This window comes from Convolutriloba macropyga, chromosome 12, assembly GCF_964194025.1.
Source record: "Convolutriloba macropyga chromosome 12, txConMacr16.3, whole genome shotgun sequence".
Lineage (NCBI taxonomy): Eukaryota > Metazoa > Xenacoelomorpha > Acoela > Convolutidae > Convolutriloba > Convolutriloba macropyga.
Window position 1 is genome coordinate 29,745,199 of NC_134479.1, and position 20,853 is coordinate 29,766,051.

The 20,853-nt window shown below is 36.2% G+C and overlaps 1 protein-coding gene across 1 annotated transcript in view; it reads left to right on the plus strand.

Moving 5' to 3' along the window:
• LOC142350761 (uncharacterized) overlaps positions 1-18,625 on the plus strand; it is a 69,513-nt gene extending 50,888 nt beyond the window's left edge. Inside the window, exon 2 of the mRNA XM_075402714.1 lies at positions 17,744-18,625. Within this exon, the coding sequence (XP_075258829.1) occupies positions 17,835-18,587 (753 nt within the window). The 5' untranslated portion in view covers positions 17,744-17,834 and the 3' untranslated portion in view covers positions 18,588-18,625. The remainder of the gene's footprint in view (positions 1-17,743) is intronic.
• Positions 18,626-20,853: the final 2,228 nt, after the last annotated feature.

Below are 20,853 nucleotides of genomic sequence, written 5' to 3' on the forward strand. Positions count from 1 at the left end.
ATATTGAATTCAAATATACTGTTTCACAAAGCAACATTAACACCACTTATTTAAGTGAATTATCGTTTGATGAAAATTTTACATCCTCAAGACATGTTTGTGCGAAACAAAAATCATCTATGAGAGCAGTGAGTGGCATTTCCTCTTCATAGGACTTCGCCCCAATTCTATTTACTGCTAATCAAGCGGTGTTTTTTGAGCTACAAATTTTTTATCTTGAAGTTTACGACGTTAGCACCGGAGAAATTAGGAAAATCAAGAAACAATTGTTTTTTTTCACACAAAAACCTTTCCAGACTGAGCGTTTCTACACATCAAAGAAAATTACACTTATTTGTAATTGCATTTAGTTTTCCACTCTGAGCCAGTTTCTCGGCAGAGGAATCTAATGGTGGCAAGGTCTCTTTCGCTCAATTTGTTCTACTGTTAATTGTATTTAACACGTGTTTAGGTATTCTTCTATTTTTATACACCTCGCCTTTGTCTCAAAAATTAACACGTTAAATGTTAAACGTCTTTCCCGTTTAGTAATATCGAATAGTTGCTGTATACTCTAATTGAGTTATAAGAAAAATATGGTGTTCCAAGATTTGACAGAATTCATAAAGCTAGAACAGCAGGCAGACCTGTGTAAACGTAAAAAGTTCCACAGCCAGCAAATCATCTTCTAGAAAACTCTTTATTCTGGTATGATCAATTACCAGAATACTGCACTAAGCCCAAACAACCAGTAGTTTTTGGTTATACTGACCCTTAGACAGTTATGATAATTTCATATCAAGTTGAACGTATAGGTGAGCTAAGGTTTATCAGATGTACTTCCCGGGTCATTGTAAGTTAGTAAAAAAGCATTGAATCCTAGTCTTTCTCGGTCTGTATTTTTACCAACATCATATTCTGATCATTTCAGTTTTTATTATGAAAACTCTAAATTTTGAAAATTCTCCAGATTAAAAACAATTGAATTCCTTAACCTCAACAAAAGCTGGCCCGATTTGCTTTTCAGTCGGTTCAATCTCTGATCAGATCCTCAACTCTCATATCAGAGTAATGTAATCATGGTAGCGAATCCGATTCAAATTCAGTTCTATCATACCATAGCCTTTTTTGGCAAGATGCACTGAATGCGTTTCACATTGAGCTCTGGCATGACCGGATTACCTAATTAATTAAATCAGAATTTAGCATACGAATAGTAGAGTTAGTTACATGCTAAACCTTTCATCATAATCGAGAAAATATGAGCAGTTGCAGTTTCACCTTAACGTTTAAACATCACGACATGAAAAGTTGTGTTAAATGGCAGAAAAGTACCATAGAATAGAATAGTAGAGAAAAAAGCCAGTTAAAGCAGCAAACACAAAATTGGATATCAAAGTTTACAACACATTAAAAAATTTATCATCAGTTTTATCGTCATTAAAAAAACTTCAACAAACTAAAAAAATAACTAATAAGTCATGGCAATCTGAAAAATGACGGAATACTGGTATTAAACTGTTTTGCATTGGTTTTGCCTGTTATCTACTGGTTTTTGTACGCAAAAATCTCCGATTTTGCAAACATACAACGCTTCAATTTATTGTGTTTGTGCTTCCATACGAAAACTCAAATTTTCTTTCGGATACTCTTTTCAAAATTTCTTGATTTTCAAAAGTTCTTGATTTAACATGAACAGGGGAAGGAACCAAAACTGACCGTGCATTTCAAATTCATGAAAAAAAATTGCTGTCTGTTCTTTTTATGCGAAAGCCTTGAACAAAAAACCTTTGAATAGTATTATAGCCTAATGATATAGCCTTTCATTATTTGGAATTTCTTGAATCAGTTCTGGTTTACAATGAAACGAGGGTCCGGTTTCATGAAAACATTTTTTATCAATATTGCAATGTATTGTTTTCTTTTTCAGTACACGTTTCATTGAATGTTGGTGACCAATTAGCAAAGCTTGTCTTAGATTCTATCTTAGGTGCCAGTGAAATGGCAGACGTAGCAAAATACATACTGGCCAGATAATTCCATTAGAATTATTTTTTAAGATTAATTTTCAGTTCATTTATTTAGATTAGTTCATTCATTTTTGGAATGTAATGAATCAGTACTGGTTTACTAAGAAATGAGGGTGCGGGTTCATGAAAACTTCTATTTCTTCACAATATTATGATGTATTTTTTTTCTACATTACTACACTTCTCCTGAAAAATCCTTGACAAATTAGCAAAGCTTGTCTGAGAATCAATACTTGGTAATAGTGAAATGGCAGAGGCACCAAAACATAGACTGGTAAGATTAGCCCAATGGAATTGAAGAACTATAGCTCTGGTATCGGATTACTTAAACGGATTACTTATCGGATTACTTGAAAATTTATCTCAAGAGTTTCCTAATTTTTATATATTATATTCAAGCTACCGTAAAGACGCTTCGAAACCACGCGGAGCCGACCATTTCTTTTGCGCGCTAATTTTACACCAGGCAAGACCGGATGGTTATCTTGTAAGATTCCGGTAGAAAAACTGTTATATTGCAAGATCTGCAAATCTGCCAGAACATTGGTTATCTTGCAAGATCTGCCAGAACAATGGTTATCTTGCAAAAACTGCAAGAAAAAAGGTCCCGTCAATAAAAAAATTTCGAAACAGCACCAAAACTTTACAGGACGCTGAGGCACGCCGGTGGCTCGGGAAGTATGGGCAAATGCAGGGATAACTAATTCAACTAATAATGTTGACTATCAGCTAAACCGCCGTATAATAAAAGAATTGAGGAAATTTTTCAGCCAATCAGATTGTTTTAAAAAGTCCAAAATTTAGCATGTCCACTGGCTGACATTCACCTAAGTCGTATATTGCATGCAATTTCATGGAACACAAACGAGTGTCAAGTGAAGCAGATTATTATCAACAACCATTTTTGGAACTCAGTAAAACCTACTGAAATTTTAGTCGCCTGCTTGTAAATTTTTCCATTGTGTAATGAAATATTTTTTCGACTTTACTAGGCTGAAATGTTTTATAGGATCAGAAATACTCTAGGTTATACTAGAAATACTAAGTTAAGCCAAAAACCGTACAACCAGGGTTCGATTGTCCCAGTCTTGCCCAGTGCATGCAGAGTCCTTTCTTGATCTGGCCCTGAGTAGTTAATGCATGGTTGATCTGGAACCCATACCTATTTCGGTTCTAGCACCCCCTACTAACTTCAATTGTCAATTTTTAAATGAAGAAACTGTTTCCAGAAAAAATCGACTTATAAAAACGACATTTAAATTCTCCCTAACATTTATCGTGACAACGCCATTGTTATCAGAACAGGACGGCGACATTATAACATAGCGATAAGACACGTCGACGAAAGTTCATCTCTACGAAGATGAACTTTCTTGGGAAATTACTCATTTCATGTTTAATCACCTATGCTGATTGCTTTATCCGATTTCAGTTGACGGTGGTTCAAGACTTCATACAAAATTAATCGCTATCCGCCATATTTCATCTTTAAAATGGATGTTAATGACCTCCTGTAACTTATCAATATTCCATGAAGACAAAAAGTAGAACGTAAATTTGAAATTATGTGAAAAGTGGAAGCAAAAAAGCAAAAATAATAATAACAAAAATAAAAATAGCCGCCTCCTTTTGGTTTCTCTCATCCACGTGTTTTTTGCCATTAGAGTTAAATGAGATCAAGAATTTTTTAGAAGCAACAAATTCTGACAACAGGGCCCATTTACTTGTTCGTTATTGAAACAAATGGAATTAGAGTTTGGAATAACTGGTTAAACAAATAACTGGTTAACTAACTGATCACTTTTTATTTCGTGTAATATTACGTTCTCAAACTGATGAAAGATGTTCTGGATTGAAGTAAAAAAATGGACCGAAAATGTAACACGCGTAGATCACGCGTGGTATGTGACACGTGAGTTTTTTAACATGATTTTGCATGAATCTCGCAAGATTAACATCCTGTCTCGACTAGGGTATCTATATGTTGAAGTAGATTCAATTAAGGAAACCTTTCCTGAGTTTTCGAGTGCAATTTTTGTTCAGATATGGCGATTTTGTCTTTTTTATGCCGATTGTGACGTCACTTTTCGACAGATGAAAGCAGAGAGAGAAATTTATGTCAAAGACGAATCTCGGACCTGTTAATAAATCAGCAGCTTTTCAATTTTGTGGTTGTTTTGCTTATTTATAGCGCCTTTAGATATTATTTTGACAACAACCCTCTTCAGCACGAATATCACCTGAAAGAACGAAGAGCCTTCAGACCAGATTTAGATTCATCTCTCTTATATACGTTCTCAGAAATTTAATTCCTTTTATGTGATCGAATGCAAGCTATATTATTAATTATCCGCATTTCAAATACTTAATGTATTATAGAAATCGAATACTCTATCAAAAATTTTAAAAATCTTGTCAGCATTTCTTGCTCCTGCGTAAGTAATCTTCATATTTCTACGACATTGAAGTTTCTGAGAAAACTGTGAATCTATTATTGACAACCTCTTTTTATTTATCTTCCAGATAATAGTTGACAACAGTTCATCGGATAGATCACAAAAAGTGAATGGATATTCAATTTTTTTCATCTTGAAATGATTTTAATGGCCTCCTGTTAATGATCAATATTCCATGAAGAGAAAAAGAATTTGGGAAAAATTGATAACAATGTTTTACAAATTTTGTAGCCTTGGCAATAATTTGCAATGCGTAATTGTATGTTTTCATTCTGTTTTTACAAATTAGATTTTGCTGCTGAAATGCGCAGTGAATTTATTCCAGTTTTGATTAGAACTGAACTATTATCAGAAAATAATAGTAAATTATTGTAACCAGAAAAACTGATGACCATATTTATTTATTTGCGCTGTTTCTGTTTTTTGGCAATTGTCTCTTATATCAGCATCGTCAAATGCAGTTTTGCTGAAGAAATTGTTCCTTTCTCTGACAGGTACTCCTAGTTCCAAGTTGAATTCCAATTTAAAATGACGTCACATAGATGTTATTAGGTTGACGCTCTGTTTTTTTAATGACAATTGCGTTGTCACGATAAAAGTTAGAGAGAATTTTACTGATGTTTTCAAAAGTTGATATTCTTTTGGAAACGGTTTTTTCATTGATAAATTGACCGTAGAGCTTGTTGGTGATGCTAGAACCAAAGCATGTATGTGTTTCAATGATAACTCCGGGTCAGATCAAAAAAGACTGACTGCAATGGGCTAGACTGGGACAAGCGAACCCCGGTTGTAGGTTTTTTGACTCAGCCTCTTGAGCATTTTTGATCCTATAAAAACTCTAGTCTAGCAAAATTGAAAATATTATTATCACAATTTAGAAAAAAATTAAAGGAAGGCAACTAAAATATGAGTAGGTTTTTACTGAATTCCAAAATAGTTGTTAATAGCAAACTGCCTCACCTGACATTCGTTTGCGTTCCATGATATTTCCTTCAATATCCGATTTAGGTGTATGTCAGCAAGCGGACATGCCAAAATTCAGAAGTTTTAAAACAATCTGATTGGCTGAAAAATTTCCTAATTTCTTTTATTATACGCCAGTTTAGCCATTAGTCAACACAGTCGTTATTCGTTTAGTTATGGTTGCGTTTCCCATGCTTCCTGAGCCAGGGTCGTGCCTCAGCGTCCTACAGGACCTGAATGTAAGATCAGCGCAAAAAAAACCATGATTTTGTCGGCTCTGCATGGTTTTTAAGCTTCTTTTCGGTAAATTGCATGTGGTATCTAAAATTAAGGAAATCTGTTGAGCTAATTAACCAAGCGCTTAGCCAATCTCAAACAAGAACTATAGTTCTCCAATTCTGGAAGGCTAACAGGACACGTCGATATTTTGGTAGCTGTGCCAATTCACTAGCACCCAAGGCTGAAGCTGTAGTTATGGGCGCTGCAGTTTTGTATCGCAACGCTATATCGTATATAATATATCGCGGTACTGTGAAGAAAAACAATACTACGATAAATCTCTCGACGTACATCTATAAAAACTTAACTCATTGAATCAGGAAACTTGGTATGAAACTACCATATCTATAAAGGGGTCAATTTAACCAAAAACTCCTTTCTTTTTCTTTCAAGTTTAATGCAATATTCTTGTAAATAAGAATATCGTATCACTATACATTGCAAAATCAAATCGTTTGTGAGACACATGGCAATTGAATGTCCTGACTGTTCAGAAAAATAATGAGTTTGCTTCAATCTTGATTGTCTGGCTTAAAATTTTCAACATTTACACATGATTATCTGCTTCTCTAGCCACTCAAGTAGTGAAAATCACTTTGTGAGAATCACTTTGTTTCATGAAATTCAGTTAATTATAAATAAAAATCATTACTGGTTTTGTTTCAGTTTATGAAAATCCCGTTCTACCATGAAAAACGTTACCTTAACCGTTTCATCTTTTTCGACATACTCTGTGTTCCAATAAGAAGCGCCGAATCATGGCATAAAATTGAGAATTATTTTTCATTTTTCGGATATCAAATTTTGAAAAATGGACTTTTGAGCTGAGAATGCAAGAAGGGATCATAGAAGCAAAGCAAGTATAGGCTCCCGGTTTAACTTGAATCGATCATTCCGGGCCATTTCAAAGAGCGCTTTTTAATTATTCAGAAAAAATAATGAAATAAACAAAACGGAGACAAGTGAATAACTGAAATGTTGTTTTTGATTTATACTCTTGGGTATTTTCGATACTTTAAGTTTGGCGACAGATACGTAAACTAACAGTAGATATAATTTTCAAACTCTGATTATTGAAAGCGAACTGCTTATCTTTACATTTTTTACGTTCTATGGATTTGCATTTGATATAAAATTTAATAGTAGCTCAACAAGACACCAGCGGACATACCAAATTATGGAGTTTTTAGAATCATTTGATTGCTTGAAAATTTATGTATTTTCATTTAACATACGCCGGCTTAGTTGACAACCAGGATTTATTAAAATAGCTATTAATTATTTTGGCCATGCTTCCAAAGCCACGGTTGTCTCAGCGTCCTGTAGAACTTGATTGTGTCACCAGCATGTGTGGCCAATTATTTTCTACTGGGCATGGTTTCTAAGCACCTCTGCTGTAGATTGCCTCTAGTCTCTCAAAAATAAGGAAACTAAACTGAGCTAGTTGATCAGAGCGCAGCCAAACCGAAGCAAAAACTATAAATGTTCAATTCTAATAGGCTAAACTAACAAGTCCACATTTTGGTTCGTCTGCAATTCAACTAGCAGCTGAGGTTTAATTTCAGAAACGATGTAGTTATGAGTGCCGGATTGTCAAAGAAGCGTTAAGCAACGTACAAAACAAATTATTGCAGTTTTGTAGAAAATATTCTCTTGACGAATATCTTATAAACGCTAGCTTAGAGAACCAGAAAGCTTTACATGAAACTAACACAACTAAACAGGGGTCTGTTTATTGAAAACTCTTCTTTTTTAGCATAGTTCAATATTCCTTTAATTGAGCATACACCGATGATTAAACATGACGCAACAATTGTTTATGAGATAGAGAGCCACTGAATGTTTTGACTATACAGAATAGAGAATAAGAATTTTCTCAATACTGATTGGCTGGCTGTGAAGTTTCACGCGATTACATGCTTCTTTGTCGTACAACTGTCACACGACTCTTGTTAATTGTGACAACTCACTAAACACACTTTTTCATGAAAAATAATTTTTTTGAAAAATTTAGCTATCGTATTGTTTGAGTTTTTCCAAAAAAAGAATGCGGTTTCAGCCCACCATATTTAAGTCGGCCTACAAATGTAATCGTTTCACCTTTTTTCAACGTTTTCAGTGTACTAATAAAAAAACGACGAGTGACGACAGATTAATCTGAAACATTTGTGAACTTTCAGCATACAATAGATCGTATGTCTTTGACAAAAGATTAATTCATAGCTTGCTTCACGATTCCAGTCCAATTTTTCGAGACTGAAAACTAAAGCACATTTCTTCCACTATTTTTGGTATAAACTTTTTTTCCGGTGGCAGAAACTCTGGGTTTTACAATTGAAAAGAAAGTGGAAAACTATTGAATCGTTTGGTGATTTTGGTACAAAAATACAAACATGAACAATTTTTGGGCATTCTGATTTTTTTCATACCAGAATGAGGTTACCTTTGAGTGAAAAATTGCAAAATGAGCACCATAAAAATGTTTTGTTTGCAAATATTTGGTTTTTCAAGCTTCTCCTGTTGATGGAAAAGAATTAATTGCTGCAGAGCCGAATAAATTTTCCATTTCTTTATCGAACGCCAATCTAGAGCAATTTTAATTATTGTATCAAAATTCAAAATTTACCATTGCAAGCATCGATTTTCATCCAATGAAATGTATCAATCGAAACATTTTTCAACACCAGTTTTCCAAAAAAAAATCAGTTCGTTTTTTTAGACTCACTTTAATTCTGGAATTTCACTGTATTCAGCTTTAAAAAACTAACAATTTTATAAATAAATTCAGAAAGTAGTGGTTTTCTCACGTCAATTTAATTTATGCAAAAGAACAAAATGCCTGTTCTAACAAATCATCTTTTTGGCTTCAATTTTCACCATCAAACTTTTAGTTGGTGAATGTGTTTATATACAGTTTGCATGACTCAGCCTCAAACCACTAATATTTTGGCGTTTGCTGAGAACCATTTTGTTGTTCCAGATAATCAGCCAGATTATCGAAGCCCCTTCTACGGAGTCTCGTAACCTCGCTTACAAATACGCAACTTGCAAGTTAGAATAACCAACAACCTATGTAAGTCAAATTTTTGCTACATAGTTTGAGCTGTCAACGCTAAAAATTGCTTTAAAAATGTAAGAATTGCCTTGAATTTGGTGAATAGTGGTTGAATTACCGGTTCTAAACGAGGTGAACGCTGTCAAAATAAAATTTTGACCGCTAAAAACAACACATCTTAAGTCAATTAACCGGTAAAAATCATTGTACTTTTTGCGGTGATTTTTTGTATTATTTGCGTTTTCATAGATGTTTTTATTTTTTGTCATCGCTTCCCGGTGGTGAATTGCAGTGCTGAAATTTGCCAATGTTATAAAATATCTACGCATGTGTTTAGCATAACAGGAGTGGATCTGATTTCAGTTCAAAAGAAATGTCGCTCAAAGATGCCGGTGCATTGACCACTAATAATTGAGGGTGCATTGCGATTCACCGATATTCCTACTTTATTTCTCCAACAAAATCTCCACCCGTGTTTGTAATTAGGAATTCTGGCACTGCGATCTTTCGGTATTTTAACACTTGTACGTCCGTGTTTAAGCACTTGTTATCAACAAAAACCATGATTTTCTAACCGAGTTTTGCTGTTGAGGCAACTCTTCACGCTAAACAAATAAAGTGAAGGTCGAATCAAGCAGTAAAATTAGAATACCATGGCAAGCGAAACTTAGTGCTACATTCCATCGCCGCCATTTTGATTTGTTAACTTTTATCATCATTTATATTTAGAGACTAATATTGGTACGTGATCATCGTAAATGAAGTGAAACTAAAACTTGAACTATCTCAACATCAGCAAAACAATATTATGACTTAGATATATTGCATCAGATTCTTTTCGATAGGTTTGCGAATCAACTTGTAGTTGATACAGAATATTCCGCAAAATTTCTACATGGTTATTAAACTTCCAATCACATCAAAGTTACAATGAAAAAGTGATCCTATGGAAAACTGTTCGTATTCTGTCGACCTCTTTATCTACAACCAATCAGATATGCAATTTTGACATAAAATCCAGGTGAATAGCTGCATAAAAGGAGCTTGAAAAACTACCAAAAGTCAGTTGAAATTTGCGATTTTGATCATATTAAACTGACATAAAATGATCATTGAGGCACATATTCTTGAGCGGTAAGTTACTCTCTGCCATGTCTCGTTTATGTAGATCATATCAGTGATTGTATAGATTAACTAATTTTGAATTGTGAAAAAAAATTAACCTTGATATTATCTGTCTTTCTTTGTGCAACTTTATACAAAGCAATAGATTAGTTTTTTACCGGTTTTAACGAAGCCTATCATAGTTCTCTAATTGCCTTGTTGAGAAATTGTGTGTACTGAAAAGCACAAAGGGCGCATATTGTTATATTTGTTCACTTTGATCATCCGGAAAAGTTCTTGGAAAAAATTAACATATTGGAGACAGTAAACATTTGCCCTAACCATTAAGTGGCACAGCACAGTTATGTGGAGCTGGATACGAGGGATTTTGCACTTTCGATTTATAAATTGAGTTATTAAAAAAAATCTCAAGCAATGGTTGATTGTTTCAATATAAATTATTTTGTTATTCTGATCGAAACAAGTTTGCTATCAAACAAAGCTGAAAGGTTAGTTACTGAGACTAATTGAGCAACAACTAATACAATGGTAACCTACAGTATACTGGATAATACAGTTCACAATTGGTAACTGCAAAAACGTAATATCCGGACCGGTTTGAAAATGATGAAACAAAAAGGACAATGTAAGGTTTTGCTTGTCTTGAATAGGAGAGCAGCCGCTACATTTGGTCCCACGAACTTGACAGTGGAAAGCAAACTGCTGTTCAATCTGATGAAGAGAGTACCCAAGGCCCACACCAAAAAAAACAAATGAATCAACAGCAAAAAATCAGTGAAGCGAACAGAAGAGTGCAGTACTATTAAGAACTTGAAGCGCAAACCCTGTTTGACTTCATTGAGCAACCAAAAGCGAACAGCAACCAGGCGATTGGAGCTTAAGCAGTAAGGAACAGTTTCAATAAGCAGCTCACAAATTCGAAAAGAAAATTCAAGGTTTAGTGAAAGAAGTTAATACTAAATATGGGCTTGGCTAGAGAACAACTGAAGATTCAGATCGACCCGACAAACTACAGGTCATCTACCAACAGAGTGTACATCTTCTAGAGGAAGCAATATCCAAGCAACTGCAGCACCGAAACAAGCGTTTAACCTACACAGAAGATCTTGTTGAAGGACAGCTGAAACACGCAACGGACAGCAAGCGAGTTTGGACTATCATTGGCTTGCATATGTAAACAAAGGCACGCAATCGTCAATGAATGCAGAGCAAAGTAACAAAACTGACGCAATAAACAACAGTGAGAGTAACAACAATCATCAAATGGACAAACCAGTTGTGCAAAGAGTACAAAATGGAGCAACAGCAAGCGGCCAGTATACGGACAATGTTTTGAAAACAACTTCAACAAAGCAGAGGCGTGAAGAACGGTTTAGGAAAATCGATATCGAATTTGAAAACAAAAACCAAGATTCAACTAGAGCAGCCACGGTTCGAAGGGAGGAAGCTTGAGCCGGAATTGCAAATGCAGGAACTGAAAACCAAGCATCGTCTACTGGAGGAAGAACGTGAGCTAGAGCGCAAAGTGAAGAGAATAGCTTTAAAAAGTGACGATGTTCGTTCGCAATCAATTAATGCTCCAGAAAAATCATTCCTGAATTTGATATCATGGAAGAGAGATGTCACAGACTGGGTCAGTAGGATAGACAACCCTCTAACACCAGATCGATCAACAGCTCGCTTCGAAGCAACCCCTTAAGTGTACAGGCATGGTAACTTCTCACGATATCGCAGTTCACGCGACCATTCAACAAGTGGTTTTCTCAGAGCTGTTCTAAATTACAACAGTGGTAACTCAGGCCGCAGTAACCTAGCGAATCTGAAGTTGAACAACTTTGATTGAAACTATCTCTAACTATTGGGTTGGTCTGGTATGTTCAGTGCTAGAGTAGATCAAGAATCAATACCAGACTCAGAGATGATGAGCCATCTGAAGATTCTACTGACAAACAATGCCAATTTGGCATTATCTTGAATGAGCTCTTCTGGACAATTTTCTGGTGCTTCAATCTGGAGATGGAGATGAAGTTTGGAAGGACTTATGTGATCATCGTTGCACAGCTAGAGAGACTTCATAAGCAAGTCAGGGGAAACCTCATGACTCAGCAGGTCTGATCAGTTTCTCAATTATTGTTTCAAACTTTGTGATTGTGCTCAAAGAGATTCCATGAGATTGGTGATCTGTAATCAAGCTCGACACTGTTTATGGCAGTAGGAAAACTATCTCAAGTTCTCAAAGAGAAGTGGTGGCTCTATATTGATGGAAGATGGATACTGGCCTGATTATGTTTGAAAAATGTCTATCGATATTGGCACTTGTGCACAAAATATATTCAACTTTCAAGGGAGAGCGAAAAGAAGAATACCGAAGAGGCGGAATTGGAGATGAAAAGTTCTCGAAAACATCGAACTTTAGTGCTATATCGAAAGTGAAAGTAACGAAGCATCTGCATGCTGGTCACTGTTCGCTAGTTGATGACACTCATGAAATTTGGAATCGAGCTTTATTCTGGAACATGAGTGTGAATGATTGCTACGCTGTAGCGAGGAAGCAAGGCGTATGTTTAGGATGTCTAGGCAAAGGAAAGCCAACCAAAGATTGTAAAGTCAAAGCATGCTGTTTCAATGGATGCACGAAGACGCACAACCATTTATTACACTCAAAAAGCCAAATGGCCGAGGGCAATCATTCATTCAACGTAAGCGCAGCAACAATCAACCTGAGTTACGAGGTTATGAGTTTTCGTCAGAAAGTTCCTGCATCAATACAGAGAATTGACAACAAGCTGAACAGACATGCTTTCCTCGATAGAGGATCAAAGGTTTGATTAATCGACTACAAAAGGCAAAAGAAGTTACGAGCACATGGTACCGATGTTACGCTCAACATAGCTGGCATACACGGAACAGAGGATCTGAGGACAGAAAAACTTCCTCTCAAAATAAAGGACTACATTCTAAAGTGCATTCAATCGAACCTTTTGCATATCCGTCATTCTTATTGGGAAATACAAACTACGACTACAACAAGCCGAAGCGAAGCTTCATTCCTTTGATTTTTCCGACAAAAACTTCAACTTGATGAAAGTTGGCATCATTCTTGGTCAAGATTCTTACTAGCTACAACGCCCATTAGATTACAAGATAGGAACACAAAGTGAACCTTTGCCGCTCTAACAGAGTTATGATGTGTAGTCATCGCGCCCATGATGGGCAATAGAAGACAAAATGTTTTACAGTTCGCCTTCACAGAAGATGTGACAGTGGCTGAAAATATGCATACCTGGTGGGACATAGAAACCAATTCTTCAGAAATCAATGTCGTCAGTCTTTCAAAGAAGGAACTGCAGGAACAAAAGATGCTGGCGAGCGGCACGAGGTGGGAATGGTGCGGAGTGAGCCAGAACCAAATCTACAGAGCAACTACAGCTCAGGCTTGGGTTAGCTTTACTCACTGGAGCGAAGATTCCAAAGGGACCCAAACCTGAAAAAATTGTATAGACAGTCAAAAGATAATGATGTAGAAAAAAATTGTATAGATGTTTGATGTGCTTGAAGTGATAAGCACCTTCGGGAAAGAATATTTCTACAAATTGCAAGCTCCCGAACAAGAAAGAAGTTGCTTGAGGAATCTTTGGCGTCCAAGAACTAACGAAACTGAACAGATATACGGATATCATTGTCATGTATTTGGAGCTAAAAGTTCTCCAACTTATGCAAACTATGCTATCAAGCGAGTAGGACTGGATAACGAAGAATGGTGTTCAATCGCAGCAAAGGCAATACAAATCAATTTCTACATGGAGTAGTTCATGAAATCAGTAGAAATCCCTGAAGAAGTATTGATGTCTTTGCAAAAATACAACCCTTTCTCTCAAATTATAGATTTGAACTGAAGAGGTGGATAAGCATCAACGATTCAGATACCGAAGCAATCTCAGAAGGCTTGAATTCAATCAGCAACACGAAGCAAGTTGAAGCGGAAACCAACAGAGAGGGATAGTCAGGGCTTGGTCTAAAATGGACTGTTACTGGTGATACTCTTCAAGTGTGCAGAGGTACGAACAAGGAAATTGAAACATCTATAACCCAGAGGACTATCTTCAATATTTGACCCAATGCGATTGTTTGCTACGTTCAGTGTTTACATGAGAAGACTTCAGAAAAACATCTGGATTGAGAATGGGTAACATTGGGACAAAAAAGCGGAGCTTGGCGAGGAAGAAAAAATAAAAAAGATTCTTGAAACAGAAAGAACAGCGTCCTATTGCAACCGAAAAGAGCATCGATAGAGAGCACTTCAATACTGCGAGGGATAAAACCGAACTTATGTTTGCTGACGCATCTGAAGACAGGATATGTGCAGTTGCCTATATACGTTCACAATAAAAAAAATACTGAGCTGACTGAGCATTTGTCTCAGGAAAATGAACAGTTGACACGATGAGACATTTTTCAAAACCACGATTTCATTTGCGTGGCACAGGAACATGAATGAAGAGAAATAACTGCAGTTTTTGGTCAGACTCAACTACAGTGTTGCGGTGGATATACCATTCTAATCGTAAAAAACAATTTTTTTGGCAATTCACGAGCTCACATGCTAGATACAATTGATGTTTTATAGCGGAAACATGTGAGCGGTGTCAAAAATCCAGCAAACATTGGAAATAGAGCAATCGAACATCGCGGAACTCAAGAGAAGTGAGTGCCTCACTGGGCCTGCGAGTTGAAGCAACCACAAAGCGAGTGTTCGAAACAAGTTAACTTAATTTTTGCTTTACAGAAATAGAATATAGCCTCATCAGTCTTCATAATACAAGCTGAATAAAGAAAGCAGTTATTCAGGTGAACGATTTAGCAATTTTAACAAACTAGTGAATACAGTGGCATACGCACAGAGAGCATTGAGCAAATGCCCAATCACACACCAGCAACACTTGTAGTTAGCGTTGAAGAAATAGAAAAAGCAAACGCATTCATCTTCAAACTACTGCAGCGAGAAAAGTTTGATGAGGTGATGAAACCTCTCAAAGTTGAAATGGAAATTCCGAAAAGTAGAAAATTCTACAGTTCTCACCCTTCCTAGATGGAGAATGATCAATTCGTGACAAAGGAAGAACAAGCATAAGTCGATTGGACTCCATTGCAATACATTCAAAATCACTACATTGGAAACATCACGCGGTTGAATTAATCTTGCGAAACGAGCACAAGGACAATCAAGTGGAAGGCAGAGAGCAGAGTGCGAAACATTGTTCAGCAAGAATTGTGGTTCCTAGGCATACAGAACGCCCTACGGTCAGTCAAGAACAAGTGTGCTACCTGCAGAAAAGGCAGAGCACAAAACGATAAGACCAGTAATGGCAGACCTACCCGATGAGCGGTTAGATGCTTCAACAGATTTTACAAATGTTCGAGAGAACTCCTTTGGCCCCTTCATTGTGAAGATTGGGCAAAGGAACGAGAAGTGATGGTATTTTCTGATCACATGTCTAACTATGAGAGCAGTGCATCTAGCAGTGGTACCCGATTCGGACACAGATAAGTGTCTCAATGCAATTATGTAATCTTTTAAGCAAAGAGGCAAACCGAGTACTATCGTCAACAACAGGACAAAGTCTGCTGTAGCTGAAAGAGAGTTGATAGAGTGCGTTACAGCATGGATCAAAGAAGGGATCGAAGAACATCTAGTTCAAAGAGAAATCATTATGGGAACGATTGATCAGAAGTTGCAAGAAAGCAATGTATGAGTTGTTAGGGAAAAGATCAGTCGCAGAGGACGATATTCAAACTACCATATGTATGGTTGAGCAGACATTGAACGCAAGAACGTTGACTCAACTCAGTTTGGACGTTAACTACTTAGAAGCAATGACCCCAATCACTTCTTCCTTCGCAGCAAGAACGTGTGGTCACCCTATCTACCACGCGCCGAGGAATTTGATGATCCTCAAAAGCTCTTTCAACAGATCCGAGCGTATGTAAACCTCATAAGGGACAGATTACGTAAGGAGTACCTACCAATTTTACATAGCCGTCAAAAATGCCTGTCTACAGCGAACCAAAACTTTTAAAGGAAGCGATCGATTTTGTTTGGTTTTTTGACGAAAACGATAATAGTGGATAATATAATCTGGTTTGAAATACTGAGACCATCGATGGACCGAACGGTGTGATTTGATCAGCGATATGTTGGACAAACAACGGAGTTTAGATGAGATCGGTGGTGAAGCTCGCCTGTCTACAACCCGGAAAAGCGGTTTTCGGAATTGAAACAGGGCCAGCAATATTGAGGCTACTCTTCACGCTTAAAAAATAAATTGAAGGTCAAATCAAGCAGTAAAATTAGAATACCATGACAAGCGAAACTTAATGCGACATTCCATCGCCGCCATTTTGATTTGTTAAGTTTTATCATCATTTATATTTAGAGACTAATATTGGTACGTGATCATCGTAAGTGAAGTGAAACTCAAAGTTGAACCATCTCAACATCAGCAAAACAATATTATGACTGAAATATATTGCATCAGATTCTTTGCGATTGTTTTGCGAATCAACGTGTAATTGATACAGAACATTCAACAAAATTTCTACAAGGTTAACAGACTTCCTATGACATCAAACTTCAATTGAAAAAGTGATGTCATGAAAAACTGTTCACATACGGTCGACACATTTATCAGTTGAAACTTGAAGTTTTGGTCATATTAAACTGACATTCACTGATCATTGAAGCACATGTTCTTGAGCGGTAAACTTTTTTTTATCATATCTTGTTTCTGTAGATCAAATTAGTGATTTTATAGTTTAACTAAATCTCAACTGTGTAAAGAGAATTATCTTTGATATTCTCTGTCTTTCTTTCGGAGGAAAAGAAGTTCCTAGGTAAGAGAAACTTAATGCAAAGCATGAGACGAGTTTCTCATACTGTCTTTAACAAAGCCTATTATAGTTCACTAATTGAGCTATTGAGCAATTGTGTGTACTGAAAAGCACAAAGTGCGAATATTGTTTTATTTGTTCACTTTTATCATCGGGAAAAGGTCTTCGAAAATATTAACACATCGGGGACATTCAGCATTTGCTCTAACCAGTAACTGGGACAGTTATGTAGATCTGGACACAGGGGATTTTGCTATTTCAAATTATAGTTGAGTTTATAATAAAAACTCAAGCAAAAGTTGATTGTTTCAATTTGAACTTTTTTTTATTTTGAGCGAAACAAGTTTGTTATACAGCAAAGCTAAACGATTGGTTACTGAGACCAATTGAGCAAGAACTAATGCAATGCTATTCTTCAATATAGGGGATAATACAGTTCACAAAAGTTAACTGCAAAAATGTAATATCTCAAAACGTAACAAATTTGAAACCCCTGAAACGAATTGGGCGGTGTAAAGGTTTCCTTGTCTTTGATAGGAGAGCAGCCGTTGCATTTGGAGTTTTCTGCCCCCTCTCCTTCCCAGTTAAGTGGCCTGAAAAGACCTCCACCCCCAGTAACGCGTTGCATTAATTACAGCTCATAATTTCAAAAGTGGAATTTTGGGGGAAAATGGTTTCAATTTTTCTTAATAGGAGTTTTGCTTTCCCTTAGTAGGTTATGACTATCAATACTTGATTAGCTATGATAATCAATACGACCTCATAATTTGTAAATAATGTTTGACGATAACAGTCCCTAGAGGTTTTAGAAAAAATTATCAGTTCAAAAACACGTAATAGTATGTTCACACATGCTATATAAGGCAAAAAACATGTTAATGAGGCAAAGAAAAAGATTTCCGTATTTTGTAACAGATTACGATTCAACTTTATGATCAATTCCCGTTTTGAACTAATTTCTTGTTTAGGTCTATAGCCTTCTCAGATGTTCAACAGGGGACAAAATTGATAGACCATGTATTCATAACTCACACTACAAACAACCGATTGAAATGTGGCATGCTTTGTTCCCGAAAAGCCGAATGTCTTTCTTACAATTTCTGCCACAAGAGAATCTGTCAACTGAACGAAAAAGACGCAATCGTTTCTAGTGATTTACTTGTTCGTGACATCGATTGTGAATATGTTGGCATGCATGAAAACCACATACCCGACTGTTTCGATGGCAAATTGTCCGAAAATTATGGCGAAAATTGCGATTTAGAGTTCAAAGTTGGAGATTTCCGAAGTTCTGAATGTCTAAACGAAACAAACCCGATTTTCAACATATCAGAATTTGAAGTGCTATCGGAACGAATTTGCCATGAAATTCATTGCTACAGTGGCGAGCGCAAAGTCGACCCATCGTTATGCCCCGTTGAATTAGATGTTCCTTTTGTAAAATACAGAGCGAATTATGCTGGGAATTCAACATGGAAACAGGGGGAGGATTATTGCCGGAAATGGGGGACACGAATGAGACCAGATTTTCTAACCTTTTTGAATGATTTTGGCAAAACTTTCAATACCCTGCGCCGATTTGATCATCCGGCTTTTATTATGTTGAGGGATGTTAAAGATGAAGGAACGTGGTTGGATCACATATATAGGAACAGAACTGGCGAGTTGATTTGGGACTCAAATCCCGAATATCAAAACAGTGAAGATCGCGACTATGGTGCCGTTAATGGCTCAGTTTTCCAGGCTTATGGAATCGAGGATATCGGACCTGATGTTTTGTGTGCGAGAGGGAACGGTTCTCAATTTGGTTAAATAAAGTATCAAATCCGGGCTGATCATAGTATTTTCAGAGTATGATTTTTTTACTATGATTTTTTGTCTGAACAGCGTGAAAAGTGACATGATCATAATCTGTTCATAGTAAAATTACATGCTGAGAATACTCTGATTCAGCGCTGATTTACTATATTACTATGATCCGGGCCATTTCATACGATAACATAGTTGATGATTAGAACACCAAAAGGAAACATTTGTGGATGCAATTTTCCATGATCGTCTTTAGAGCTCATGCATTATCATTTAGAGTGAATAATGCAACAATCAGTTGCTCAAATTTAGCTACTTCTGGACTGCATTTTTTTCACTTGATAAGCAATAGGATAACTGAGATAATATACAGATAAGGAAACGCACGAACTGCCATGAAACTCGAGGGTCTTCAATCACATTTAAACGCCAAATAGATCGCTTTATTAACTTTTAAATTTTCATCGTTCAATTGTCAATCATTTTGATTGACAAGACTTGAACTGTACTTCATACAAATTGAAAAGCTAAATAAAATAAAAGCTAAATGAAAGCAAATTACAATGTTATTTATTTGTTACCTATGATATTTATTTCCGTACCTACTTTCCCCTTCAACAAAAAAAACGAATAACTGCAATTCACATAATATATGTATTAAGTCTTTAAGGGATCACTTGAATTCTTCCGTCAGATATTCAATATCGTGGCTATGAGAATATGAGAGTGCATAAACAGCAACAGTGATTGAATAGAAAAAATAGAGGTGATAAAAAAGAACTTCTAGGCACAATTTAGATCAAGAATACTTAGCCTCTCAATGACAGGCCTCTCTACCTGATTTTGTGAGAATAGTGCAAATTCTTAGTGAAATGAGCTACTATTCTTTTCTTAGCAATCTGTAGCTTCTAGCTTTCTGTAAAATAGTTTGATGTTATGAATTCATTCCATGAACTCTGAGTCGAAAAAAATTTTTCTCGAGCATTTGTGTTGGTGGTATTTGATTGTTGGAACTTAGCACAGATTATGAAAAGCAGGTAGCCTCTTTTGAATATTGTGAATGAATACAACGTTTCTCTCATTTCAAGGAGATACTAGGTCGACAGAATCTGACATTGCTGTTTTCATTCAATGTTGTTGTGTCGAAATTTTGTCAGTTCCCACATCCTCTAATAGCCCATTTTAATTGATTTCTAGAGATATTTTCAAGGGACGCATGATAGTAGTTAATCATAAGTCACTGTAATGGAAATGACTCAGCAATGTTGTCTTTAACTTCTTTCTGGTATCTAGAGTGATTGCCATCTTTACTGCATTAAGTGCCATTATTCCCCGTGCCATTTTCCTTAAGAGATTTTCCACTTCCTCTTGAAAGCTCACATTTTTATCACAAAAGTCTCCCAAGTAACAAACAGATTCTTTTAGACATATTATTGAGCCCTTAACCCTTATTGTCGCAGATTTTGTACACCTACTTCCTGATCGGTAGCAAAAGCTAAACAATGTTTTTTGGAGTTCAAACTGTTTTGGTCAAAATACTGAGCTGATATGGTGAGTGAGTTCTCAAAAAATTCATTTGCTGTTGATAGAATTTTGTCTCTTAAAAAGACTAAGGTATCATCAACATATTAAACCAGGTTACATCGAACGTTAATATGACACGCATGATCGTGTATGTAAATGTTGAAGTGCAGAGCCAAGTCTTGTTCCCTCAGAAACACCTTGGTGCCACTTAACTCAGTCAGATTTAGCACTTTTGACCGGAACTATTTGAAGATTTTTTTTGTAAATGCGATCATAATTTGTACAAATATTTTGTCAAACCCTAAAAATATCAAGTTTCTGTATAGCGCACCAGGTTTAATTGAGTCAAATGCCTTTGAGAGGTAACGAAGTGCTGTTGCCACATATTCATTGTTCTCAAAAACAAATCACAATTTTTGTGTAAAAAAAACTGCATCATGCGTAGAACATCAAGACCAAAAACCGAATGGTTCATTAGATGGCAGTTTGATGCGGTACAAAAGAAAGCTTACTTGATTTAAAAGCCTTTGCCCAAAAACTTTTGAAGGTGCATAGATGACAGAAATTGGTTTATAGTTCTCCGTATTATCTTTCTCATCTTTTTGTAGACGGGCGTGACAAACCTTGAGGGAAATACACAATGATCTATACAGTTGTTTAATAGCATTGTAAGCGCTAGAAGAAAAATTTCGCACCATTTTTATCAATCAGGCAGGAATGCCAGAGGGACCGGTGGTTTTTGTGA